Source organism: Erpetoichthys calabaricus, chromosome 5 (genome assembly GCF_900747795.2).
Source record: "Erpetoichthys calabaricus chromosome 5, fErpCal1.3, whole genome shotgun sequence".
Classification (NCBI taxonomy): domain Eukaryota; kingdom Metazoa; phylum Chordata; class Cladistia; order Polypteriformes; family Polypteridae; genus Erpetoichthys; species Erpetoichthys calabaricus.
The window spans coordinates 47,696,121-47,722,644 of NC_041398.2; the positions used below are offsets into that span (position 1 = coordinate 47,696,121).

Sequence of the window (26,524 nt, forward strand, 5' to 3'; positions counted from 1 at the left end):
TTGGTATGCAGCGTGTAAAACAGTTTGTTTGTCACGGATAATTTGTCTTTTACTATTACACGAAGACAATTTCCTGTTAATACTGTGTTACATTGATATAGCGGTGTTCTCAGTATTCAAAGCGCTATCCACACAGGGAGGAACCGGGAAGCGAAACCACAATCTTCCACAGTCTCCTTACTGCAAAGCAGCAGCACTACTACAGCGCCACAAGGCAGTTAAAGAATACACCAGGCTCGATTTTGTTTTCACTTCTGTTTACAGAGATCGGGTCGTAGATAGCATTGTTGCAATGTTACTTTTCTTGGTGGCTTATTACATTACGGATGTTTCACATGTTCATGTTTTCCCCTGTGCTTAAAAGACATTAAAAAAGTGTTTCTCAACTGTGACTCCGGAACATCTCAGTACGCAAGCTATATTAAGCGTCAACAACGAAGACTTGCTACACCTTAATCTATAAGTGCTAACACTTAGCCCTACTGACGAAGTAACTTTCACCAGCGTGGCCTTCTTCGTTACACATGATCCCACTTTGTCACGGACAATTATATGTTGCTCTCTCCAGAGGTCTATCATTTCATTCACTCACAGTGGTATCCACAAACCCACCCTGTTTGGACAACTGAGTCGTTCAGGAAGTGTTCACCAATCAATACATAATTATGCGGTGTATACGCCGCGGGTTGGCTAGTTTCAGATATTTTTCAAAACTGTTCTTGTTTATTATGTATTTCTTCCTCATGAAATAAAACATTGCATTTCTTATGAATGCTCTGAATTAGTGCAGCTTACACTGATTCAGATTTTTCTGTATGAAAATTAAATCTATATGTGTACTGTATGTACATATTTACTGTTACTCCTAATGTAGGAGTTATTTATTGGCCCTAAAAGTTATTAAGTGGGTCATGTTGGCTGCCTTTCCTAAAATGCCTAGATATAATGCTTTAAGAAAACAAAACAACACAAAATAAGCAAAGAATAAGGTTTTTCCTCCTTCTACTCCTCCCCCCACCCTTCTGGTGAACAATATATTACCTTTAACGCTTAATTTTTATATTAGTTTTTGCATTAATTAATTGATTTTCTGGAAAAAGGGTGACTTGCCATATTCATCATCTTGCTTTCTCTTTTTATTCCAGCAAGATGAACTGGTAAGATTTAGCAGGTGGAGAGGAGAACCCTTTATCTGTTTAATTTGTTAAGAAAATCTCATGTCAAGGCTAAGTTGTGTTCAAATATTTATTTCAGAAACAAAATATTAATAGATCTTCATTTAAGATAAGTATATACAGGTTGAGTATCCATAACCCGAAATGCCTGGGACCAGAAGTTTTTTCTGATTTAGGTTATTTTCGGATTTTTAAATATTTGCATATACATAAGGAGATATCGTGTAATGAAATGCAGCCAAACCAACTAAATGACTACTTATAAATGCAAATAATAATTTACATCACTGAGCCTTTATTATAATGTGCATTGACATGACAAACGTATTAAACCTCAAAAGTCATCTTAAAGACTCTTGTATTTCCTTTTAAGACGAACAGTGCTGTGCATTTGCACTGAGGAACTTTTTTTGGTTTTTCTTCAGTTTTTTGGGTACCTGTTGTCACTTCTTAGGGAACTGGCTGACAGGTAAGGAATATCTCGGCCAATTTTCACTTTATAATGCCTGCTGTGCTGGAAGCCATTAAGTGACAAAAGGGTTGTACATTAAGTTTTTTGTATAGTGTGAGAGTTCATATGTAAAACATATGTTTTTGCCAGCATGAAAAAAAATAAAAAAGGTAATTTGCAGCAGTGTGTTTTTTCCTAACGTAATCAGTGCACTTTACAGCACTCGTATTACAATAAGGGCACCTAGCGAGAGTAAAACTGCTTTTGTTAACTGTGGGCAGTGACATTCCATTAACACACAAGTCATCTGCAATGCCAAAGGTGAGTTCTGAAGCATGTTCATGTATGCACATATACAAGATGATGGTTTATGATGGTAAATTGATTAGAAACATGAATAGGCCAGATTTTATAAATCTGATTTTTTTTTTTTATTTGGCATATGCATATTTTCACACCGAAATCCAAGCAAAGTTTTATAAGTGAGTCCCCTCGTGTGAAATTTTGCATCCCATTTATTTATTTATTACATTTTTCCTAGCAACTTGATTTCCTACTTTATTAATTGGTATCACTATTGTATAATCATCTGAGGTGTGTATACCCAATGACAGACTGATATTTTGTCTGTTGGACTGTTCCTCCCTTGCATTTTTTTCATTTAATTTAATTCTTTATAATTTATTTTAGATCCAGCTAGTTGATGATGGCACTGACACTACTTCTCCAGAGACCCCAGAGCCTGCTATAGCAAAAGTCCCCAAACGAGGTATGAACAACTAAATTTATAACACCAAGGCACCATTTTTTTAAATATTTGAAGTTAGTGTAATTTTGCCAAGAAACTTAACACTTAGTACATAAATCATTAATTCACCTTTGAAGTTGCTGAGATGATGACAATTGTATTAAAGCAAAATAAATGAGACTTTCTGTCGATCACTGCTTTTAAATTTTCATGTAATTCAAGGCTTTCTAGATTGTTAAAATGGCACAATATCTCAGAAATCTTCATAAATAACCTTAAGGAATAAAGTACTTTTTTTTTTTTTTGTATCTAACATCTACGTTTGTCAGAGCTTGAAAAAATATATTGGTGGACATTTATAGCTCCCTTAAACATAAATGCATGTTATTTTGCTATTATGTTTACTGCCAGCACCTACCTGTGACAAAAATACATTGTGATTCAATCTTAAAATGGCTATGAACTATGTTGGCTGAGCATTCTTGAACAGAAATACGGGGTTTGCAGACAAAATGTTGTTGTGACATCCTTGCAGTCTCTGTATGAAAATGAACAGTTCTAAATTGAAAATCAGTTTGGACATTCTCTTGCAACTCACTTTTTTGTAATATTCATTGGTGAGAACTCTTGAGTGTGTTGTGTAGATAAAAATTAAGAATTAAAAAAAAAAAACAAAAAAAACAACAAACTCTTGCCCAGAGCACTCATTTTTTTATTACCAAAGTGCTGATTTACAACTTGAAATCCAAATACTCCGTTACTCATGCCCCTACCCTTTACTATAGTGTTACTGGAGTTTTTGTTAACAGAAAACCTTGCTACAAATACTATCCAGTGTTTCATCTTTGTACGTTTCAATTATATGTTGTAGAAAATGCAAGTTAAGTTGTTAATTCTGAGCTCTACGCATGCTTTATAAAGCCAAGTATTTGAATTACAATTTTAGGGACCATGTTATTTACACAAGCTGTAAATCCTTTTATTATACAGTCATACAAAAACTAAACATGCTCTCTTTCAGTTCTCTGATTTCACATATTTGTTGATAACAATATTATTTTCTGCACAAAACTCCATCAGGGGATCCAACAACAAATTTTACTTTGACATTATTTTTTTCAATGAAACCATTATATGTGAAAACATAAAATGTTAGGTTTCCTACCATGGTATTTGGGTGGATACCCAAGGCATTCATAATGAAGAACAGCTCTTTGTAGAAATGTCTATTTGGACTTTTTCCAGCATGTACTGTTTGTAAATGAAGAGATGGAAATTGTAAGAGTACCCAGTTTTGAGCTTAAAACTGAAGCTTTTCATAATCCCTGCAACTTTCTTGAAGAGTGTTCACTAAAGGTAGATAGGACTACATATAGATGTAGGCTTTTCCATTTAGCTAATTTTAGAAGACCATGTGTCACTTGATACACATTTTCATCTTTATTGGTAATCCATATAGCTACTATTATTTAGTTTTACTGCTTAGACAAGAGACACCTTTCCCAGTTTGCTTGATGAACGTGTGTTATCTAACTCTAATCTATAGTCCACCATGCATGCATATGTGTTGTTCCCAAAAGTGCATAATTTTGTTTAAACTTTCTCCTGACATGTAAATATTTAATAGGAAAAGCTGTACTTTGCATCAATATTACCCCAGTGTTAACGGTAGTCGTGTATGTACAGTGATACCTTGAGTTTAATTCGTTCCGTAACCGAGCTCGTAAGTCAAAATGCTCGTATCTCAAATTAATTTTCCCCATTGAAATGAGATTAATTCGTGCCAGCCCCCAAAAAACCACCCCAATTTTTTGGTAAATGTTTTCAACATAAGAAAAATGTATTTATAATGAACAAATATTGTATACAAACAAAATAAAACCTAATACATAAAAAAGAATCTAAAGAAATAAACAGACGTTGGCAAAGCCGATTAGCGTATTGTAATGTTTTTTTCTTTCACTTCACTTTTGCTTAACTTAATTTTCTTCTTCACAAGTTTTTTTTTTTTTTGCCACGCTTTCATCACTTTCATTCGCAGGGCGTTTCAATAGAAACCTGTCCAAGGAGCTTTGTTTAGTCCTCCCCTTTAGAATGTTTCTGAAATGAGTTAGGCAAGTGTCATTAAATAGCGCGGCTGCACGTTCAGTTTCTTTTCAGTAAAGTCAGGCGTTAGGCAAATGTCATTAAATAGCGCCACTGCACGTTCAGTTTCTTTTCAGTAAAGTCAGGCGTTAGGCGAGTGACATTAAATAGCGCAGCTGCAAGTTCAGTTTCGTTTCAGTAAAGTCAGGCGTTAGGTAAGTGTCATTAAATAGCGCGGCTGCACGTTCAGTTTCTTTTCAATAAAGTCAGACGTTAGGCAAGTGACATTAAATAGCACGGCTGCACATTCAGTTTGTTTTCTATAAATTCAGGCGTTAGGCAAGTGACATTAAATAGCCCGGCTGCACGTTCACTTTCTTTTCAGTAAAGTCAGGCGTTAGGCAAATGTCATTAAATAGCGCGGCTGCACGTTCAGTTTCTTTTCAGTAAAGTCAAGCTTTAGGCATAATGTCATTAAATAGCGCGGCTGCACGTTCAGTTTCTTTTCAGTAAAGTCAGGCGTTAGGCGAGTGACATTAAATAGCGCAGCTGCAAGTTCAGTTTCGTTTCAGTAAAGTCAGGCGTTAGGTAAGTGTCATTAAATAGCGCGGCTGCACGTTCAGTTTCTTTTCAATAAAGTCAGACGTTAGGCAAGTGACATTAAATAGCACGGCTGCACGTTCAGTTTGTTTTCTATAAATTCAGGCGTTAGGCAAGTGACATTAAATAGCCCGGCTGCACGTTCAGTTTCTTTTCAGTAAAGTCAGGCGTTAGGCAAGTGTCATTAAATAGCGCCACTGTATGATAAGTTGTAATTTTTTCAGGGTGTTTCTTTTCTTTAAAGTTCGAAACTTTTTCCCACATTGCAAACACTTCCTTTATGTCACTTCAAGAGATAAACTCCTCCGCGATACCGATCTCTTGCAGAACCTCCGTATGCTGCTGTGTATGTAGTTCCATCAACTCCTCCGTCATCAGTTCCTCGGAATGCTCTTTGATGGCTCGTATTTCAAATTTTGGCTCGTAACTCAAGACAAAAAATCGACCTAGTGACGGCTCATATCTCAAAAAACACGCACATTGGGGCACTCGTATCTCAAGGTATCATATGTATATATAATAATATGCAGTCTATATCATATCTTTAATAAGCTTGGGCCTGTACACATGACATGGATGGTACTTCAAACCTGAAGCAGAGTACTGCAACCAGTACCATAACACACCTCGATATCTATACTATATTTTTATGTAAGCAGACCAGCATTTTTTGGGTCATGGTCTTTCGTTTAGTTACTAAGTAACATTACCCCAGATACATTCAAATTATAGTGAAGTCTCACTTCTAAAATTGTTTTTGCTTCTAGATTAATTTTTTATTGCAATATCTTATACTGCAGGATGAAAGATAATTTCTACTAATAAATTATGAAGCACTATCACTTATAACCCCAAGGTATACAATTAATGATTTAAAAATATCAAAACATAATGTTGGATAAAAGATAAAATATCATGAAAGTATACAAATATACTATATAAATTTGCTTTATAAAGTTATGATGCTTCAGTGTTTTTGTTTGCATCATATAGTTTATTGGATTACCTAGGCAGACAGTTTCAGCTCTGAATGATGTTTTTATTTTAACAGAACAGTATATAGTATTTTATGAAATTGAAAAAAGGAATTTTTTAATCTTTACTAAAATAGCAAAGATTTTTTTTTTTAATTTCTTTTTTATTTATATAATAGTATGCTTTAATTTGTTGTTTTCCTTTATAGAAGTGTTGGAAACACCAAAATCCAGCAAACTGGTGAGTGATTAAGACACATTTACATTTTATTGCAAGCTTTCATTTCTGCTATATCATAAAACAGTTACTGATTTAGTGTATTCATATTATTAATAAGAAATGTATTTGTCTATATTGTACTCAATAGTGGCAATGAGCTTACATACCTTTCTTATATTCACACTGTATGTATGAGGTATATAGCCCCAAGCTACTGGTATCTTGCATGGATTCAGTCATCTTTCTATATTCAGTATATAGTATTTTGGGAAAACCAGTTTCCAAGTCCATAGGTAATACTGTGTCGGGCAACTGCATCTTGCCAGTTAATATTTTTTTTTTATATTTTTATTTAAAACCATTGAAGAAAATGTATATATTTTTTATGAGTCATTGTCTTATAATATTAAAAAAAATCTTAAGAAAAAATGAAAATGTGCTATTGGCATAAGTACTTAATATCCACACTTGACATGACACTGGTAGAAATTTGTCAACCAGGATAAGTTTTTCATGTATCATTTTTACTGCAGTTTTGCACATCAGGAAGCCATTTTTGTTACTTGTTGCAAAAGTGACGTGTGTTTGCAGAAACATGGTTGGCATTCTGTTACCTTCTGATAAAGTGTGGCATATGGTGTTACAACTGTGGATAATATAACAAGGCAAAGTATTAACAGTGGGCTTTCTTTGTGAAAATGCAAGGACTGATGGAATGTGGTACGTGGCCATGAATAAGGCGTTTCTTAGAAAAAAAAAATATGATTTGAATACAGCCATAATGAAATGTTGCCGCATGTACTGAATCACATGCGCCCACTTGTGCACATTGCATGTTAATTCCCAAATGTGAATTGCTGTCTCACTCTCCCCCAGACAACTATGCAATAATCACAAAAAAATATAACTTACAATCACTCACATTTCCCCAGTACATGTAAAAAAGAAGACCATACACTAATCTGAAAAGTGTTGATGCTGCCTTTATTTCAGTTAGCTAAAAATGGTATATCAACTCATCTGAAACGGAAGTGCAATTTTTTAATACACTTAGAATACAGAGTATACCACCAGCATTAATCTTATGTGGGGAAAAGAGAATACACAAGGTGGCATATTGTTGATGGAGCGGGCTGCGTATAAAGAGCTTAGTGGTAGCTCACTCTCAGTGCTTCCATAGACACGGCATACCTTACTATGTATGCAAATGCGAGAATGAACAGTGGGCCTTTTATGTGAACATGGAAGGACTGATAGAATGTGATGCTTGAATCACATACTGTATGCACACTTTTGGACATACTGAATCTTACAAACACAATTTTACATGAGATGCATGCAGAAGCAAGGAAAGCTGTTTATTCGTCCTTTTGCATAAATTGTTGGGTATGCAGTGTCTGTGCATTGTAATATTTTCACAAACCTTGCAATACATAGTACACACCCAGTATCAGTGTGATATGTGCTGTGTTTTTCAGCGCTGTCCATTTTACCTAAAGCTTGCTTCATCCAAAATGTGCCATCATGCACCTCGTATACTGATAACTTTGCTGCTTTCAGAAACGTGGCACACTTTTATGAGTGCTGCATACTTTGTATTGCATGTTGAATGAAAATATTGCGCATGAGATGGCATTTTGTTCACTTTTTATTTAAGGGATTTTTTTCACTGCTGCCAGACAGGTTTCATTTTAAAACACTATGTATTATTTTGTAAATTTGTTCTCTGTTTGATTTATTTAATTGTAGTTTATATGACTGTTCAAATAAAATAAAAGTAAATCTTGTTTGATCTCTACTTTAAAAAAGACTCAAGTAATCAGTGATATGCAAAACTTTGGGAACCCTTGCTTAAATTGTTTGTTACTGTGAATAGTTAACTGAGCAGAAGATGAACTCATCACCAAAAGGCATAAAGTTAAAGATGACACATTTCTTTTCAGAATTTTATGCAAGATTAGTGTATTGTTTGGGCACCCCAAAATATCTGAGGTGTCAGGTAACTTTTACCAGGGTCACAGACGTTAATTAGCTTCTTAGGGCTATGGCTTGTTTACGGTCATTGTTTGTAAATCCCAGGTGGTACAAATTGCAAATCTGTTGTGGTAAGTTCAGCCCGGACACAAACAGGCGGACACAGAATGTTCCAAAACACACATGTTTAATTAGAAAGTCCAGCACACAACACAGTGCCCATGCACCAAACACCCTTTTCCAGTTCGGTTCTCTCCCTTCCGGACTTCTCCTGACGCCTTTCCACCTCTCCTCCGAAGTGTTACCTTCTTCCTCCAGACTCCAGCTCGTCTACTCGAGGGAGGCGGCCTCTTTTATAGCCACCTGGATGTGCTCCAGTTGCTCTGTGACGGTCTTCTGGCGGCACTTCCTGGTGTGGTGGAAGTGCCACATGAGCACCCAGAAGCACTCCGGGTGTCCCTGGAATTCCTTCCGGCAGCACTTCTGGGTGTGGCAGAAGTGCTGACATCCAGGGCTCTCCAATCCTCTGGGTGCTCCCCTGTGGTGGCCACAGGCCCCAATAGGGTTGAGCCTCCATTCTCTGTTCCCGTGGCCCCTATACCGACCAGGGCAGCTGCCCTCTCCTGGTCCTTCTAGGTGTCCCGGCCGGACATGGGTCCCGGTCGTCTGCCACACTGTATAAGTTCAGACCTTGTCCCAACAATCAGCAGCCATGAGCCCATCTAAGCAGCTGCCTAGCAGTCTGAAAAATAAAGTAATTGATGCTCACAAAGCAGGAGAAGGCCACAAGAAGATAGCAAAGTGTTTCCAGGTAGCTGTTTCCTCCGTTTGTAATGTTCTTAAGAAAATGCAGTTAACAGGAATGGTGGAGGTCCAGTTGAGGTCTGGAAGACGAAGAAAACTTTCTGAAAGTACTTCTTATTTGATTGCTAAAAAGGCAAATAAAAACCCTATATGACTGCAAAAGACCTTTAGTAAGATTTAGCAGACTCTGGAGTGGTGGTGCACTGTTCTACTGTGCAATGACACTTGAACTTGAGTTAGCAGAAGAAGACCTTTCCTGCATCTTCGCCTCAAAATTCAGTGCCTGAAGTTTGCAAATTAACATTTAAACAAGTGTGTTGCAATTTGGAAACAAATCGTGTTGACCGATGAAATCAAAAATTGAACTTTTTGACTTCAATGTGGAAAAGTATGTTTGGAGAAAAAAGGTTGCCGTATTACAGGAAAAGAACATCTCTGCAGCTGTTAAATAGGGGGTGTATTGATCATGCTTTGGGCTTGTGTTGCAGCCAGTGGCGCCCCCGAGCAGCCATGAGTCGATGTAATTCTTGCTAGCGAAAACCAATCAGATCGCTTTCTGCTACCAAGATTCTACCAAGATTTGAAAGCTCGGGCCAATCGCAGCCCGTATCGGCTACCAAGAATTGGCCAATGACGGCTTGGTCGACTACCAAGAATTGGCGAATCATGGCTCGTGTTGGCTACCAAAACTCAGAAAAGGCGGGCCAACTTCTTGTCAGTTAGTGTATTCTGCAAAAGCTTGTTCGAGTCGGCACACAGACGCTTTGCGATTTGTGTTTCGTTTTGAACTTTCTAAAAATGTTACTCAAGAGCACAGGTGTCAAACTCTGGCCCGCGGGCCAAATTTGGCCCGCCGTGTAATTTCATTTGGCCCGTGGGGCAATATCAAATTAACATTAGAGCTGGCCCACCGGTATTATACAGCGGCGGTGTTGCTGTAACACCGCATTCACTGCGAATACTACAAATCCCATAATGCTCTGCGGTTGTTTTGGCGCGCCAGCTTTGTGTCAGTAGATTTCTAGCAAGCAGCGTTCTTTCCAGACGTGCTGCGGCCCAATACTACAACTCTAGGTGTCACTGTTTTACCCCTACCAAAAATGACGAAAAGGAAGGGAGAAAACAGAACTTTTCGGGACAGGTGGGAGACAGAATATATGTTTACGTATCTGAAAGACAGACCTGTTTGTCTCGTTTGTGGAGCCAACGTGTCGGTACCTAAGGAGTACAACCTTAGGCGACACTATGAAACGAAACATCAGGACATGTACAAGGACCTGGACACGACTCAAAGGAGCCAGAAAGTAGAGGAGATGAAGAGAGGGTTGGTTTCACAACAAAATATGTTCAAAAAAGCCACAGCACAAAACGAGGCTGCTGTAAAGGCGAGTTATATCGTGGCAGAAGAAATTGCCAAATCAACCCGATCCTTTAATGAGGGAGAATTTATTAAAAAGATAATGCTGAAAGTTTGTGACCAAGTGTGCCCAGAGAAAAAACAGGCCTTTTCAAACGTAAGCCTGAGCAGGAACACAATAGCGGAGCGCATATGTGATCTTGCCACCAATCTGCATGACCAGCTGATGGAAAAGGGGAAAGATTTTGTTTCTTTTTCCCTCGCTGTGGACGAGAGCACTGACGCGTCTGATACTGCGCAGCTGTCAGTCTTCATCCGCGGTGTCGACTCAAAAATGTGTGTTACGGAGGAGCTTTTGGGATTTAAATCCATGCATGGCACAACCACAGGGACGGACATTTTTGAGGAGGTTTGCAAATGTGTAACTGAAATAAACCTGCCGTGGGATAAACTCGTGGGATTAACCACTGATGGTGCGCCAGCGATGAGTGGTAAAAAGAATGGTCTGGTGGGCAGGATGCGTGAAAAGATGCGGGAAGAGAACTGTGCAGGTGAGCTATCGGTTTATCACTGCATTATACATCAAGAGTCACTGTGTGCTAAAGCCCTAAAGATGGAACATGTTATGACCACAGTAACACAAGTTGTTAACTTTATAAGAGCCAAAGGTCTGAATCACCGCGAGTTTAAGTCTTTTCTGGAAGAGTTTGGTTCGGAACACACAGACGTGCCGTATCACACAGAGGTGAGATGGTTAAGCCGCGGAAAAGTACTGAACAGATTTTTCGAGCTGCGTGAAGAAATATGTCAGTTTCTGCAAAGCAAAGGGAAGGACACAGCAGAACTCCAGGAGCAAAAGTTTATGTGTGAGCTGGCCTTTCTGTCTGACATCGCAAGCCATCTTGATGCGCTGAACCTGCAGCTACAGGGGCGGGGCCGCATCATCACCGAGATGTACTCGTCAGTGAAAGCTTTTAAAGCTAAACTCTGCCTGTGGGAGAATCAGCTGCTGCAAGGAAACCTTGGCCATTTCCCCTGTTGCCAAACCATAAATACGCAGATCTCTACCGCCGTGTGCGCACAGTTTGCTGAAAAACTCAGTGTACTCGGCGCTGAGTTTAACCGACGATTTGGCGACTTTGATGGTCAGAAATGGAGATTTGAACTGCTTAGTAATCCCTTCGCAGTCGATGTGGAAAAAGCACCAACTAACATTCAAATGGAGCTGATTGAACTCCAGTGTGATGACACGCTGAAGTCAAAGTATGATGCTGTTGGCGCCGCACAGTTTCCACAACACATCCCTGACACAATGCCTCAGCTCCGCACCCAAGCTGCTCAATTGCTCTCCATGTTCGGCAGCACTTACCTATGTGAGCAACTTTTCTCCTCAATGAAGATGACGAAAACATCTCACAGGGCACGTCTCACTGATGAACACCTTCGTTCGATAATGAAGGTTGCCTCAGCTCAAAGCCTGAGCCCCGACACTGATGAACTAGCATCCAAGAAAAGATGCCAGGTGTCTGGCTTGAACACACCATGTTAGATCAGTGTGTCGCAAACTGAACAGTAAAAAGGCCTGAATGATTGATTTATGTATTAGCCAGTGGAAAAAGTTAATGTTGATATTTAGCAAATTGAAAAGAGGCATTCATTTTTTATTTAAATGTTATTTAATATGCCATTGATGTTTCTTCGTTTGTTCTTTGACAGTTGATTTTGCACTATTAAGTTAAGTTAAGCTATAAGCATGGCTTGTTCCATATTCAGTGTTAAAGCAAATCAGTGTAGCAAACTGAGCAAAAACATTTTATTCATGCACTCTTCTCTTGCTACTTCAAGGCTTGAATGTTTGATTCATTCATTATTGTTATTTTGTTTTCAAATGTATTTATTAGCCTGTGGAAAAAAGTTTATTTTGATATTTACCTCAGACGGCTGCAAATAGAAAAGAGGCATTCAATTTTTATATTTAAACATGAAACTCGGGTTTGCATGTCATTATAAAGTTATATAAGCCTTGCTTGTTCAATTTTCAATGCAAAACTTGTTTGGGTGCCTATTAAAAGGTAATTTTTTTCAACCTTGGCCCGCGGCTTTGTTCAGTTTTAAATTTTGGCCCACTCATTATTTGAGTTTGACACCCCTGCTCAAGAGTGTCAGTTTGTGCAGATATATTTACATTCACGTACACATTTTTTGAATGATTTTTTTAAACATTCTTGGCGCAGCTTATTACATTTTTTAAATATGTGTTCAAAACGTATAAAGACAGATATAATAATGTATAAATATAATAAACATTGAATTGTATAATCATAGTTTCATTTTTTGTACTTAACACTAATTTCACAAATCTTTCATATCAGTGGTAATACAGAATAATAATAATTATAGTAAACTCTATATTAACATTGATGTTATAAAATATGCTTATAAAATAAACCTACACCTTTAATACTCAAGACGATTCTAATTGTGCTGTAGAACAGCATAAATATATAATTAAGTGGTGTGTATGCTGTTTACTGGAACACATATAGTTATTTTGCGCTAAGTATATAAACATTTCCCTTTGCAATATTTCCAAATATTTATTTTTACCTACTTCAAATTATTTAAATGTCAGCATCAACTAGAATATATTACTTCACAAATTTTATAAATACTGTACATACATACACAAGGCTGTGCACTATTATTTATTCATTCTTATTGTGCTTTCATTTTTATTGTACTCCTCTTGATTATCTGTGCGGCTGTCTGAGAGCATGGTAAAGGTGCTATATAAGTAAGTGAAATGCGTTATTACTGTATTTGTCGTAATAATGATTCAATAGAATTTGCAGGCAGTTTGTTTAATTGTGATTTTAACTATGCTTGTTGTTCATGTGTTCCTTGACAAATCAATCATTCATTAAACAGTTTTTGTTTAATGAAAAAATAAAAATAAACAACTAAATCTGCAAAGTAGAATTTAAAGCGCCATTTTTTGAAGAGAAAGTTAAAAAAAAAAAAAAAATATATATATATATTTTAGGGATATATTCTTCCATTCAGCAATGTGCCATGAGCAAGATTCGAACCCGGATCCCTGCGATAATATCTGTTAGATCTTCTCTCAAGAATCACAGCTAAACCTTGACTAATATGCGCAATCCTTAGCACAGGGAACATGTTATTGGTAGAGAGAAGAATGGATTCAAATAAATACCAACAAATTCTGGAAGTAAGCATAACACAATCTGTAAAAATGCTGAAGTTAAAAAGAAGGTGGGACAACAAGATACTGATCTGAAATATACCTCAAAATCTACAATGAAATCCCTCAAAATCTACAATGAAATCCCTTAAGACGAGAAGATGATGGTTTTGCCAGGGTCCTCACAGTCCACTGACCTAAACATCATTAAAAATCTGTGGATAGATCGTACAAGAGCAGTGCATGCAAGACTGCTCAAGAATCTTGCAGAGTTTGAAGCCTTTTGCAGGGACGAATGGGCGAAAATACCCCAAGTAAGAACTGAAAGACTCTTAACTGGCTACAAAAAGCATTTATAAGCTGTGATATTTGCCAAAGGGGATGTTACAAAGTACTGACCATGTCGGGTGACCAAACTTTTGCTTCAGGCCTTATTCATTATTTGGTATTTCGTACTTGTGAATGATGGAAATAAAAATGCAAACTTGCCAAACATTTTAAAGAAATGTGTCATCTTTAACTTTATTTTGGTGATCAGTTCATCCTCTGCTCACTTAACTATTCACAGTAACAGACATTTTAAGCAAGGGTGCCCAAATATTTGCATGCCACTGTAAGTTAAGTCATAAGGACTTCAATCCTTTATAACAACACTTTTATCTTACCATTGGTGAAATTAAGAATAGGTTGAGGTATTCTGGATATGTTTTAGTTCAGTGATCATGCTTGGCCTGCATCACATGCATACCCAAGAGACCTTATAATGAAAACATTAAGCTAAGCTGTTAGATGCAAATTTAGTGATCTACAGAATTGTGTCAGCTGTGTGCGTGTTTTTTTTTTTTTTTCTTTTTTTCTCTTCAGTGCTAGCAATAAAGCCCATGATATGCATGTACATGTCCTGTTTCACCTTTTATAAACAGTCCATCCATTGCTGAGACTAAATGTTATAGGGAGCTGCGGGCTATATATGTCATTTAAGTGATATTCTGTTAATTTTTTAATAATAACTCTTTTGAATATTTCAGATAAGTCTGACAGCTAATTTACTTGAACCGTTATACTTAAGGTCTTAGGTATTACATAAAGAATGTGGAAACTTAAAACATGTTAGTCATTGCTTTGCATCCAAAATTGTAATTGGTATAGAGACTACATATACTAACCCTAAAGGATGAACGCTGCTTCTCTGTTACTCCTTATTTACTTACTTATTAATAAATAAATGGTAAATACATAAAGGGAAACAACAACATGTACACCATGTAACAGTTTACCTTGATTATTGGTGATGTTTTTAGTTGGTCTCTTTTGTATTTATTGTAGTCTGCAGCAAGATTATTATAGTTTTGCCTTTTTATATTAGTTTTTATCTCTATATTTTTTCTGACCTTACTTGGAAATTCTGTTCAGTTTTACTCCTCCATCACCAGCCACCATTCACTGGATGAGTATGTGTGGGCGGCTTGTAGTGGATGACTTTCAGTTTTAGAGTTTAAAAGTTATAAGGGTTCAAAACTAACAGCAAGAATATTCATTCAAAAACAAAAACTAAAATTATGTTTAGCAAATTATTATTTTATTTCAGTTTTTCCAGCTACTTTAATAGTTTAGTTTTAGTTTTTCATTTCGGTTTTCTTAATTACTTTATTTCATTTTACAAAAATATTTTTTTAATAATAGTTTCAGTTTTGATTTTAGTTTACGTTAACTATAATAACTTTGGTCTGGAGAGCTAAAGTAAGAGACGGACTCATTCTGGATATCATCTTATTTGAGTATGAGTGGTAATTTTGTTTTTTCAGCAGAGAATATCAGATCAGTATCAGCTTCTTCTTTTTGTTGTAGTAGATGTATTTCAAATAATGTGTGCTTGGATAGGCAATTTGAAGATCTTATTTTAATATAAGCTTTCTTTCTTTAAGCATGCAGTTCAGTTAATCTTTAGACTGTTAGATTTGTTTTTCACACTGAGATAAAACTTTCTAGTTTTTTTATACTGTTTTCTAAAATAATTAGTATTTAATATTATTGTTTGATTGCACTGTAGCATTTCAAGTTTGAATTTTCTCCTTAACTACTTAAGTGAATTGTTTGTTTTAAGGGAAGCAAGCTAAGGTCACAATTACATACACATCCATTCTTACTCACATTTAATTTAGTCAATTAATAAATAAAACTGGAAAAGAAAATTCACTTACATCTTTTAATGTGATGCAAATCATTTTTAGTGATGTTCCCAGGGTCATCAGGAGTTTTAGGTCTTTCAGGGACTTCCTTTCCCCAGTTGGGGTTGATCAAGCCCTGACTTGTGCCCAGGTTGCACTCTACCTAATGGCTTTCCCCTTCATGGCCACGTAGATCTACTGTAGCTTTGGCATCCTTTGTGGCTATCTTTACGGCCCTTCTTTTGTTGGCCCCACAGATGCAAAAGATGGAAGGCATTTTGCAGAATGACTGGCCAGTGCACCTTTCTCACTTTACTTCAATTGGCTCATACCTCACCTGTTACCCATTTTCTGTCTGTACTGTTTTTCCTGTTCCGCATGTCTTGCTCTGTTCCTTTTGTTGACCTCTTGGATCCAGTCCTCTCATGGAACAGAAAATTCCAAGAGTATAACCTACTTGGAACCTCTGGAGAGCTTGTCTCATCTCAGTGGATGCTGGCACTTACTGTATTCTGGGTGGTGGCACCATGAATGATGTCAACTATAGCTCTCAAAACTTAATTGTGCTGCCACTGATATCTTCCTTCCCTCAAAGGTATCTTGTGGCAACTCCAGATGTGCTCCAGGGTGCCTTCTCAGAGCACAGCAGGCATTCTTTGGATTCCCCCATCCCCCAGCAGAATAGAAGGACTTGGTAAAGCATTATAGACAGCCTGGATCAAGAACTTCAAGTGATGAAGCTCAGCCTTCCAAAGCTCAGACCATGATATTTTGCACTCCACTACATGTTCTCATCTACTCCATGTTATTTATTATCGCATACCAACTGTCCTGCTGGCTTGCTCCTCCGCAATCATTGCCCAGGCCTCCTTTTGAACTAGACACCACCATCATACCATAACAAAATTGTGCTGCACCTTAGACCAGTTTTCCTTTGTGCTGTTGTGCCCACCAGGTCTTGATGCCTCAACTAAGACTAAGCTACCTTGTCAGCATCTGCTGCCTTTTAGTTTCTCCCTGTCTTGACCTCGATGTCTACCTGGGAGACTTTTTAAAATTGTTTTGGGCAGTTTATATATACCAATCTGTGTTAAGCCGAATCTGCAGATACTTTAAAAGAATAGTTGTGATAGTTTTTTACAACTTATCATGAATGTTTTGAATACTTATAGCAGTAAAAGTTCCTTATCTGTTGTTGTAGTTCTCCAGTGAGGGAGAATGTGGTGGCGGGGCAAAGTTGCATTGGCGTTCTGTGACTTCTCATGAGTTGCTCCACTGATCAGCCAACAAGTTAGAGGGTTTTTCCGGGCTTGAGCCAGCACTATGCTGAGGCGAGTATTTGACCCTGCCATTTTATTGCCAGACACACTTTGAAATTGAAGCGACCCGAATCTGCTGTGGAAAGGAAAGAGCAGAGTGCTGAGTTTAAGAGGTTCCCAGCAGAGAATATATGCATAAAAAGAAGAATAAAAAGATGGCATGAAATTAAGTGAATTTTCCAGCAGAAGCAAACAACATTTGAGCACATGTGGGGAAAGGTGGAGGTTTAAAATAATGACACTGCATCTGATAAGAGGAAGATGTTGGGTACGGGACCCCTGAAAATGTGAGTAATGATTGGCTAGGCAAGAGGGCTAGCTGTATAAAAACTGAAGTCCAGGCTGCCAGGGGTCCAGTTTTCTGAGATTCTTTAATGTTGAGTGAAGAGTGCTTAAGTTTGTATATATTAGTGAGGACAGTTTACTTCTGATTTGTATATGTTGGAAGTAATCTGTGACTGTGGGTGCTCATTTTCTTCATTATTGTCTTTGTGCATAATTTTTCACTTTCTGTTTTTGATTATTTTTCTGTCTGTCCTTCGTGAACTGTTTGTGGGGAAAAAAGGTCTTTGTCTTAATTCTTCATTCAACTGGTTGTTCTGTTACGGCTTCAGGTACCCGGCGTCTGAAACTTAGAGAGTCTGTATGCTACCTTGGCAGACTTTACCAAAATGTTTATGGTGTGTACAAAGAGGATCACTGAAATGATGCAACCAGTGATAATCCCTTTCTTGATCCCGAGCCAGCCCCATCTAATTTATCCACTGGAGATTCTTAAGCTAAAGTTGTTGTATTATGTCCAGCAAGAGCTCTCTAAATTGCTTGGAGTGTGGTATTGATTGAGAGCCTTTGTGACAAGCTTTTGGGGTATGAACCTGTAGGTGTTGGTGAAGTCTATTCAGAGTACAACCAGGTCCCTATTGTTCTCTCTAGTTCCCCTGTTTAGCTGAGTCCCCCCGTATGTTATTTTGTTTATTTGAGAAGTATAATCTGCACACAACAGGAAGTTGATGTTGTATTTCTGAATTGCATCATCTAATGGCAACATGTAAAGGTAAAATGAAACTTGGCTCACCACTTGACACTGACAGGTTTCATTTCTGTTGACAATAGTAGTAAGAAAGTATTGTCTTTTATGTGCATATATTAAGGTTATGTGAAAGTAAACCAACTAACATCAGCCTTTGGTAATAAATCTAAAGTTTATGGTGTTTAGTATCAGAGACACAGTGAAGTTGTTATTTGTTGAAAGTAAGAATATCATTTTATAGCATGGGTTAATGCTGTATTTTTTAATATACAGTTTGTGCTGTATCCAGAGCTCTTTTTAACATGTGCATTAAAGTTTTTCAGCATCTGATCTATACAAGTCTTCATTTTCAACTTGACATTCTAATAATGTCAATTAATCTTAAAATACTCTTATCGCCCTGTGGTTTTGGTTGTAAAAAGTGTGTATAATACCAAGTTAAATAATCTGAAATGATTTTAACAGGAGAGAGAATTACATTCTACATTTTAACACCACGTGAGATAATTAAATATAAAGTTTAATAATTTTAATTAAACATGTATTACACCTTGTACTGGAAATAATGCTGCTAAATACATTTACTTTATTTGCTAATGACATCATGATAGTAAGGGAACTAGTAAGATGCAATATACCTCTTAAATACCAATTATACCTGAAGACAAATACCTGACTTGATTGAACCTGAATTAATTGTTGGCAATTTACCTTTAGTGTTTGAAGTATAGGCATCAGGCAATGATTTTAATTGAACTGCTTAATAAACTATACAATTAGCAACTCTTAGCACTATTATACACAAAAGTATTGCTGAGTCTTCTTCTTCTTTCGGCTGCTCCCTTTAGGGGTTGCCACAGCGGATCATCTTTTTCCATATCATTCTTTCCTCTGCATCTTGTTCTATCACACCCATCACCTGCATGTCCTCTTTCACCACATCCATAAACCTCATTTTAGGCCTTCCTCTTTTCCACTTACCTGGCAGCTCTATTGTTAACATCCTTTTCCCAATATACTCAGCATCTCTCCTCTGCACGTGTCCAAACCAACGCAATCTCGCCTCTCTGACTGTCTCCCAACCGTTCAACTTGAGCTGATCCTCAAATGTATTAATTTCTAATCCTATCCATCCTCGGCATACCCAATGCAAATCTTAACATCTTTAACTCTGCTACCTCCAGCTCTGTCTCCTGCTTTCTGGTCAGTGCCACCGTCTCCAACCCGTATAACATAGCTGGCCTCACTACCGTCCTGTAGACCTTCCCTTTCACTCTTGCTGATACCCGTCTGTCACAAATGACTCCTCACACTTTTCTCCACCCTGCCTGCACTCTCTTTTTCACCTCTCTTCCACAATCCCCATTACTCTGTACTGTTGATCCCAAGTATTTAAACTCGTCCACCTTTGCCAACTCTACTCTGTGCATCCTCACCATTCCACTGACCTCCCTCTCTTTCACACACATGTATTCTGTCTTGTTACTACTGACCTTTATTCCTCTCCTCTCTAGAGCATATCTCCACCTCTCCAGGGTCTCCTCAACCTGCTCCCTACTATCACTACAGATCACAATGTCATCAGCAAACATCATAGTCCACGGGGACTCCTGTCTAATCTCATCTATCAACCTCTCCATCACCATTATACAGATCCAAATTTCTGAGTTAGATGTCTGTAACCCACTAACTGTGTGTTTAACACTACAATTACCAGAGTCTTCCAAAAAACTCGTAGATCCGGCTCACCTTAAAACCGTTCTCACCTCTCTGCCAGCGTCTTTTGTCTTCTAAATGTGCTAATTAAGACGAGCAGCAAGCAGCCGGCTATTCCATCCCCCACCGTCGCAGAACGTTCACTAAGTTTTCCCAGCTCATGCCTTGTTTGATTATCTGGGATTGACTGAACTGCTGGAGTTTTAGAGTGGAAATAATAGATTGTTATTTGGAACGTGTGAATTTCATGTGTGTTCCATTTCTACAGTAATCTGTGTAAACACATTGTTAAAACAGAAACTTTTTCATATTTTAGTAATAAATGTTACAAAATGGAGGCATAAACTATAGAATGTGTGAAGCCTTATTGCCAAAGATCAAATAAACACTTTCACAAAAGGTTCAAGAACTATACAATAGCTTCTGTGGCGTAGCGCTGATTTGCTGTCTCAGAGCGCAGCAAGTTTGCCGTGCCTCAGAGACCCGAGTTTGATTCCCCGCTGGGGTGAGTGATTTCATAAGCATGTTTTGAAATGATTTCATAAGCATGTTTTGTGGTTTAGAAGACATATGACAATAGCAAGCAAAATGGATATAGCAGAAGACATGGGACATAGGAAATCTTGTAACGGAGCAATCAACTTAACAAACTCGTAAGCCACCCTGGACGGGCCTAATAATAAAAGTAGATAAATATGTGTTAAAGAGAGAGAAGACTGAAGTAGATTGAGAATGTAGCAGGAGCAAAGTTGCTCTTCAATGCAAAACACTGGCTTATTTCTTTTGTCTTATTGTTATATTTATTAAACATGTTTGTCCATGTTTATTTGGGCTCTAAACTCCTTTTTTTTGTTTGGTTTTACTGACAGTAATATATTTATCTTTCTGTTTAAATTGGTGACTTATGGTGTTTTTTTTTTAAAGCTAATTTTCAGGTGATTATTCAGAAAGATTTGTTATGTGATTAGGTTAATGTTAGGAGGCAGACTTTTTTCTCCCCAAATGACAAATGATGATTTTTTTTTTTGTTTGTTTTTTTTTGGTGTACATCACTCCCATTATATACAGAAAGCTTTTTTGTTGTTGCAAATATTTCTTCTTTGGTGAGTTTTTCGTCAAATGTACAGTTGGCACTTTTTAAGATGAAGTCATTTTTTCACAATCTTTACATACATTAAGTTATCCTAGATAGATGTGTTCTGAAGTAATTTATTTATTAATTTTTGCAAAAAAAAATGCCTGCAGTAGTTATAAGTAACAATTGCTGAATTTGCTTCGCCTTGTGTTTGTTGAAAGCACAAAAATGTTCAGGAATATTGTTGTTCGCTAAATTTATTGAAGTCAAGGGGAAAAGGCAAACTGAACAAGTTTTAGGTTAATTAAAATGGTGCAGTGGTCTTTTAAGTGTCCATGAGGACTAAAAATTGTCTGCCAACTCTGCTGGACTGATTATTGTGGCCAGAAATAACTTGGGTTGTGAGGCAGCAGTGCTAACCTCTGCTAACCTTAAAATCAAATTATAGTCCACAATACTTGTGAGTCCCTCATCTTTTTCTCTCAGTGTGATTCCCAAGCTTCTATCATTAAGACTAAAATTCAGAAGTGCAGGAACAACGTAGAATGAATTTATGACAAACAACACAATATTTTCATAATATTCTCGTTATGGTCAGCTAATTTACTCTTCAAATGAAATCACTACAATTTTTTTTAATGCATGTGGGTTGCAAATTGGAGTATTGTTCCAAAAGGGATGCAACATCATGCATGCATTGATGTGGTGTAAATTATTCATGCATTCAGAAAGGAGATCAGGCAGTGCTGTAAAGTGTAGCTTTACAGTATACAGGTGTGAAAGTACCACACATGGACAGTGCAGATTAGGCAGTGACATCCCCATTAAACATGACAGTTACAGCTGCTCTCTGATATCATGCTGTCCTTGCAAAGCAACAGAAAAAAAATAATACTGTACACACACTCACACATATACAGTATACTGTATACACTATTATTTGACAGGTACTCTATAATATGCCTGTTTGCCAACTGGCCAACTAACCACAAGCGTTATCTGCTAGGTGATCACCCAAGTAATCAGATTATGATCCAGACTTACGGAGATGGATAGATAGTCAGTCTGTCTATCTATACACATACATACATACATGCACACGCACACACACACATACAGGTGCATCTCAATAAATTACAATATCATCAAAAAGTTAATTTATTTCAGTGATTCAATTCAAAAAGTGAAACTCATATATTATATAGATTCGTTACACACAGAGTGATATATTTCAAGTGTTTATTTCTTTTCATTTTGCTGATTATGGCTTATAGCTAATGAAAACCCAAAATTCAGTATCTCAGAAAACTAGAATATTGTTAAAAAGTTCAGTATTGTAGACTCACAGTGTCACACTCCACTCAGCTACTTAACCCAAAACACCTGCAAAGGTGTCCTGAGCTTTTAAATGGTCTCTCAGTCTGGTTCAGTAGGCCACACAATCATGGGGAAGACTACTAACTTGACAGTTGTCCAGAAGACAGACATTGACACCCTCCTCAAGGAGGGTAAGCCACAAAAGGTCATTGCTAAAGAAGCTGACTTTCACAGAGTGCTGTATCCAAGCATATTAATGGAAAGTTGAGTGGAAGGAAAAAATGTGGCAGAAAAAGGTGTATAAGCAACAGGGATAACCACAGCCTTGAGAGAATTGTGAAGCACAGCCCATTCAAGAATTTGGGGGAGATTCACAAGGAGTGGACTGCAGCTGGAGTCAGTGCCACCACACACAGATGTATCCAGGACATGGGCTACAACTGCTGCATTCCTTGTGTCTAGCCACCCCTGGACCAGAGACAATGTCAGAAGCATCTTACCTGGGCTAAGGAGAAAACTGACTTAACTGTTGCTCAGTAGTCCAAAGTCCTCTTTTCAGATACAGTGGAACCTCGGTTCACGACCATAATTCGTTCCAAAACTCTGGTCGTAAACCGATTTGTAAATACCGATATGTAAATACAATTAATCCGTTCTAGACCATACGAACTGTATGTAAATATATATATTTTTTTAAGTTTTTAAGCACAAATATAGTTAATTAAACCATAGAATGCACAGCGTAATAGTAAACTAAATGTAAAAACATTGAATAACACTGAGAAAACCTTGAACAACTGAGAAAACTAACACTGCAATAGTTTGCGCTATAGCACTACCAACCGCGTTTTAAGCACAGGGAAAAAAATGAACATTTGAAAAAAATCTGTAATTTAATAAACCACCAAGAAAAGTAACATTGCAACAATGCACGCTACGAACCGATCGCTGTAAACAGAAGTGTAAACAAAATCAAGCCCAGTGCATTCTTTAACTGCCTTCCTACCTTATGCGTCCAGCCCCCTCTCTCACACACTGCCTGTGTGTGTGCGTCTGTCTCTCTCTCGCGCTGTGTGTGTGTTTGTGTCGTGCATCTCGCTCTCTCGCTCTCTCTCTCTTGCTCGCTGCACAGGAAATGCACAGGGAGAGACTGAACATGTACAAACCGAAAGGGAAACTGGCTTGTTCGTATACTGAGTGTGTGGTCGTGAACGGAGGCAAAAGTTTGGTGAACTTTTTGGTCGTAAACCGATTTGTACGTGTACCGAGATGTTCGTGAGGTTCCACTGTAAAAGTAAATTTTGCATTTCATTTGGAAATCAAGGTCCCAGAGTCTGGAGGAAGAGTGGAGAGGCACAGAATTCAAGTTGCTTGAGATCCAAACTAACCTGACCTAAACCACATAGAGAATCTATGGGGTATTGTCAAGAGGAAGATGAGAGACACCAGACCCAACAATGCAGACCAGCTAAAGGCTGCTATCAAAGCATCCTGGGCTTCCATTACACCTCAGTAGTGCCACAAGCTGATCACCTCCATGCCACGCCTAATTGATTCAGTAATTCATGCAAAAGGAGCCCTGACCAAGTATTAAATGCGTACATGGACATACTTTTCAGTAGGCCAACATTTTTGTATTAAAAATCTTTTTTTTTTTTTTTTTTGGTCTTATGTAATATTCAAATTTTCTGAGATACTGAATTTTGAGTTTTCATTACCTGTAAGCCATAATCAGCAAAATGAAAAGAAATAAACGCTTGAAATATATCACTCTGTGTATAATGAATCTATATAATATATGAGTTTGACTTTTTGAATTGAATTACTGAAATAAATTAACTTTTCGATGATATTCTAATTTTTTGAGATGCACCTGTATATATAGTGTGTGTATTTATACATGTATGCATGTATATGTAGTATTCAGGTAATTTTACAATGCCTTGATCACACAGTAACAGGTAAACTATGTTAAAGTGTCAGGTAATGATAACTATGCTCAATTATACTGTTGTATTTGGCATCTTGCTTTTTGGGATTTTTTCTGGATACATTTAAAATAATTGTACTGTATTTGTTTTTTATTTTTTGATAATGTAGTAAGTATTAAGGGCTTCCAGTACGATGAGAATTCTGTATATCTTTCTAACCTATGATCTTTCCCCTGCCATTTTCCATGCAGCGAGGAGTGAAACCCAAGAAGGTGGTGCATGCTTCTGTCTATGTAAATGACTTTGCACACTCGGAAGGCTGCATGAAAAGCCAAAAAAGAAAAACAGTCACACATTTATCCTGCTTTATTCATCCTTTTTCATTAAATTATGTCCACTTTATATATCACCGTCATTGTCATGTGCTCCATACTGTTAATGTGCTTGCACTGTACTGAACATTATGCTATTCATTTGCTTGTTTTTGTAGAATCACATGCTTTTGATAACTTATGCGAGAAAATGTCTTACAGATTATTACTCTTAATTCTTCAGTATGTACTTTTATAAGTAAACCAAGAAAGTTAACATTATTATTTTCAGAAAAAGTTACAAAGATTTATAAAAAATATTTTGTGAAATCCCATGTTGCCATCTTAATTTTAACTATAGTTAGTAAGCAATTGCATAACGTTTATGGTCATAATTCTGTATGCCATTTTAAACTTTCCAGTATTGCATTTAAATGTAACCATTTGAAACACCTTAGTCATATTTACTAAAGTGAAATAATAGATTGAAAGGTATTATGTAAACAGAAGTTACCATATGGGAGCATATATTTTCATAAATTTACAAAGAATGGCACAGTAGTTTGTTACTGCCATGTTATAGCTCCAGTGCCCTGAGCTCTAATCCAAGCTTGGTCACCTTTTGTATGGAGTCATCATGCACTTGCATGTGTTTCCTTCCCATTTAAAAAAAAATTGCATTTTGGGTTGATTGTCTCCTCCAGATTAACCTGGTATTAAAAAAAATGGGGTTGTGTGAAAATGTGTCAAGATTTGGTTCCTGCCTGTAAAGTATGGTCCTGGTCTGGGCACTCTGAAACCCTGTAATGGAAAAAGCTGTTCCAGAAACTGTGATATACATATCTGAAAACACACTATTATAATTCTTTACTCAGGAATCTCTGAATGCTGTGTTATCTTGTGTTTTTTTATAATAGCAGCAAGGTACACTTGCTAGGAAGTAACAATTCTTTCCAGGTCCAGTTTGAGGAATGTTTTCCTGTATATTCACAGGTGTAATGAAAGATATATATTTGTGGAATTCCATTAGCAGAGCAGAAAATGGCTGAAATGCTTGAGAGGAAATGATCAGATTTCTCCCTTGGGATAGAACTTCCCAGGTGCTGTGCCATCACTATTCTTCCACCCTACTCCTGTTGGGAGTAAAACATAGCATTACATTACAGCCTACTAAAAGTGTACCTTCATGGATAGAAAGAGAAATTGCTTTTTGCAGAAGCCTAAAGGCGAATGTCACAGATTTATAGCAATTCTTATTTTCTTATAAATTTTTGGTCAGGGAAGATTTGTTGATGCAAATGGCAATAATGGCCTGCCCCTTTTCTGGCTTCTTGAATAACCTTTCTCGTCCTTCAAGTCCAAGGATTCCTCGTTCCTCTGTATGTTTTTCACTTTGCATGTATCATTTTCTTTGTGAGGCGTCATTGCCATATCACCTCTTCCCCCTGCATGCTAGTTTGTTCTGCTGATCTTGGTGCATGAATTTGTGGGCTGGTCAAAATGCTTTTGTGAATGTCTACTTACTTTGATTAGAAAGTGCTTATTTTGTTTGTAAAATCTTTAAGGGATACAAAACTATTCTAAGCACATGACTGAAGGATCTGTGGAGAGGAGTGTGTTGTGAAACTGTTTTATTAAAATTTGATACAGGTTTACAAGGTTTTTAAAAATGTTTAAATATAATCTTTGCCAGTAATTTGTGCATATCATATAGAAAGAAAAATATAATAGAGACCATTTTGAATGGAAACCTAAATTAGTTATATTAGTATATTGCTTTGTTTTACCATACTGTAGAAAATAGGAAAGATACATATTTACCTGTCTGCTTCATTTATGTTAAGGTGGGGTGTAGCTTTTACTCTTAAGTAATAACTTCATTTTTCAGAAACCAGACTCACCCATGACATCATTTATTTTTCACAAACTGTCATAGCTTAGATTTTTCACAGACCTTTTTCCCCCTTTTATTTCTTGAAGCTCAAATATCTGAGCTTCTGTCTTGGTGAGTTGTTGTGCATTCATGTACATAGGATTAGATTAATATAGTACTATGCTAAGGTG

At 37.2% G+C, this 26,524-nt stretch overlaps 1 protein-coding gene across 6 annotated transcripts in view; it reads left to right on the plus strand.

The window, feature by feature from the left end:
- Window positions 1-26,524, plus strand: part of dctn1b (dynactin 1b) — a 178,518-nt gene that overhangs the window by 61,639 nt on the left and 90,355 nt on the right. For 3 of the 6 annotated variants that reach the window (XM_028801503.2, XM_028801500.2, XM_028801501.2), the window contains exons 3-5: window positions 2,317-2,395; window positions 6,243-6,274; window positions 24,401-24,442. In XM_028801503.2, coding sequence (XP_028657336.1) covers window positions 2,317-2,395; window positions 6,243-6,274; window positions 24,401-24,442 — 153 coding nt within the window. The remainder of the gene's footprint in view (window positions 1-2,316; window positions 2,396-6,242; window positions 6,275-24,400; window positions 24,443-26,524) is intronic. The other 3 variants (XM_028801504.2, XM_028801505.2, XM_028801502.2) reach the window with 2 other exon arrangements.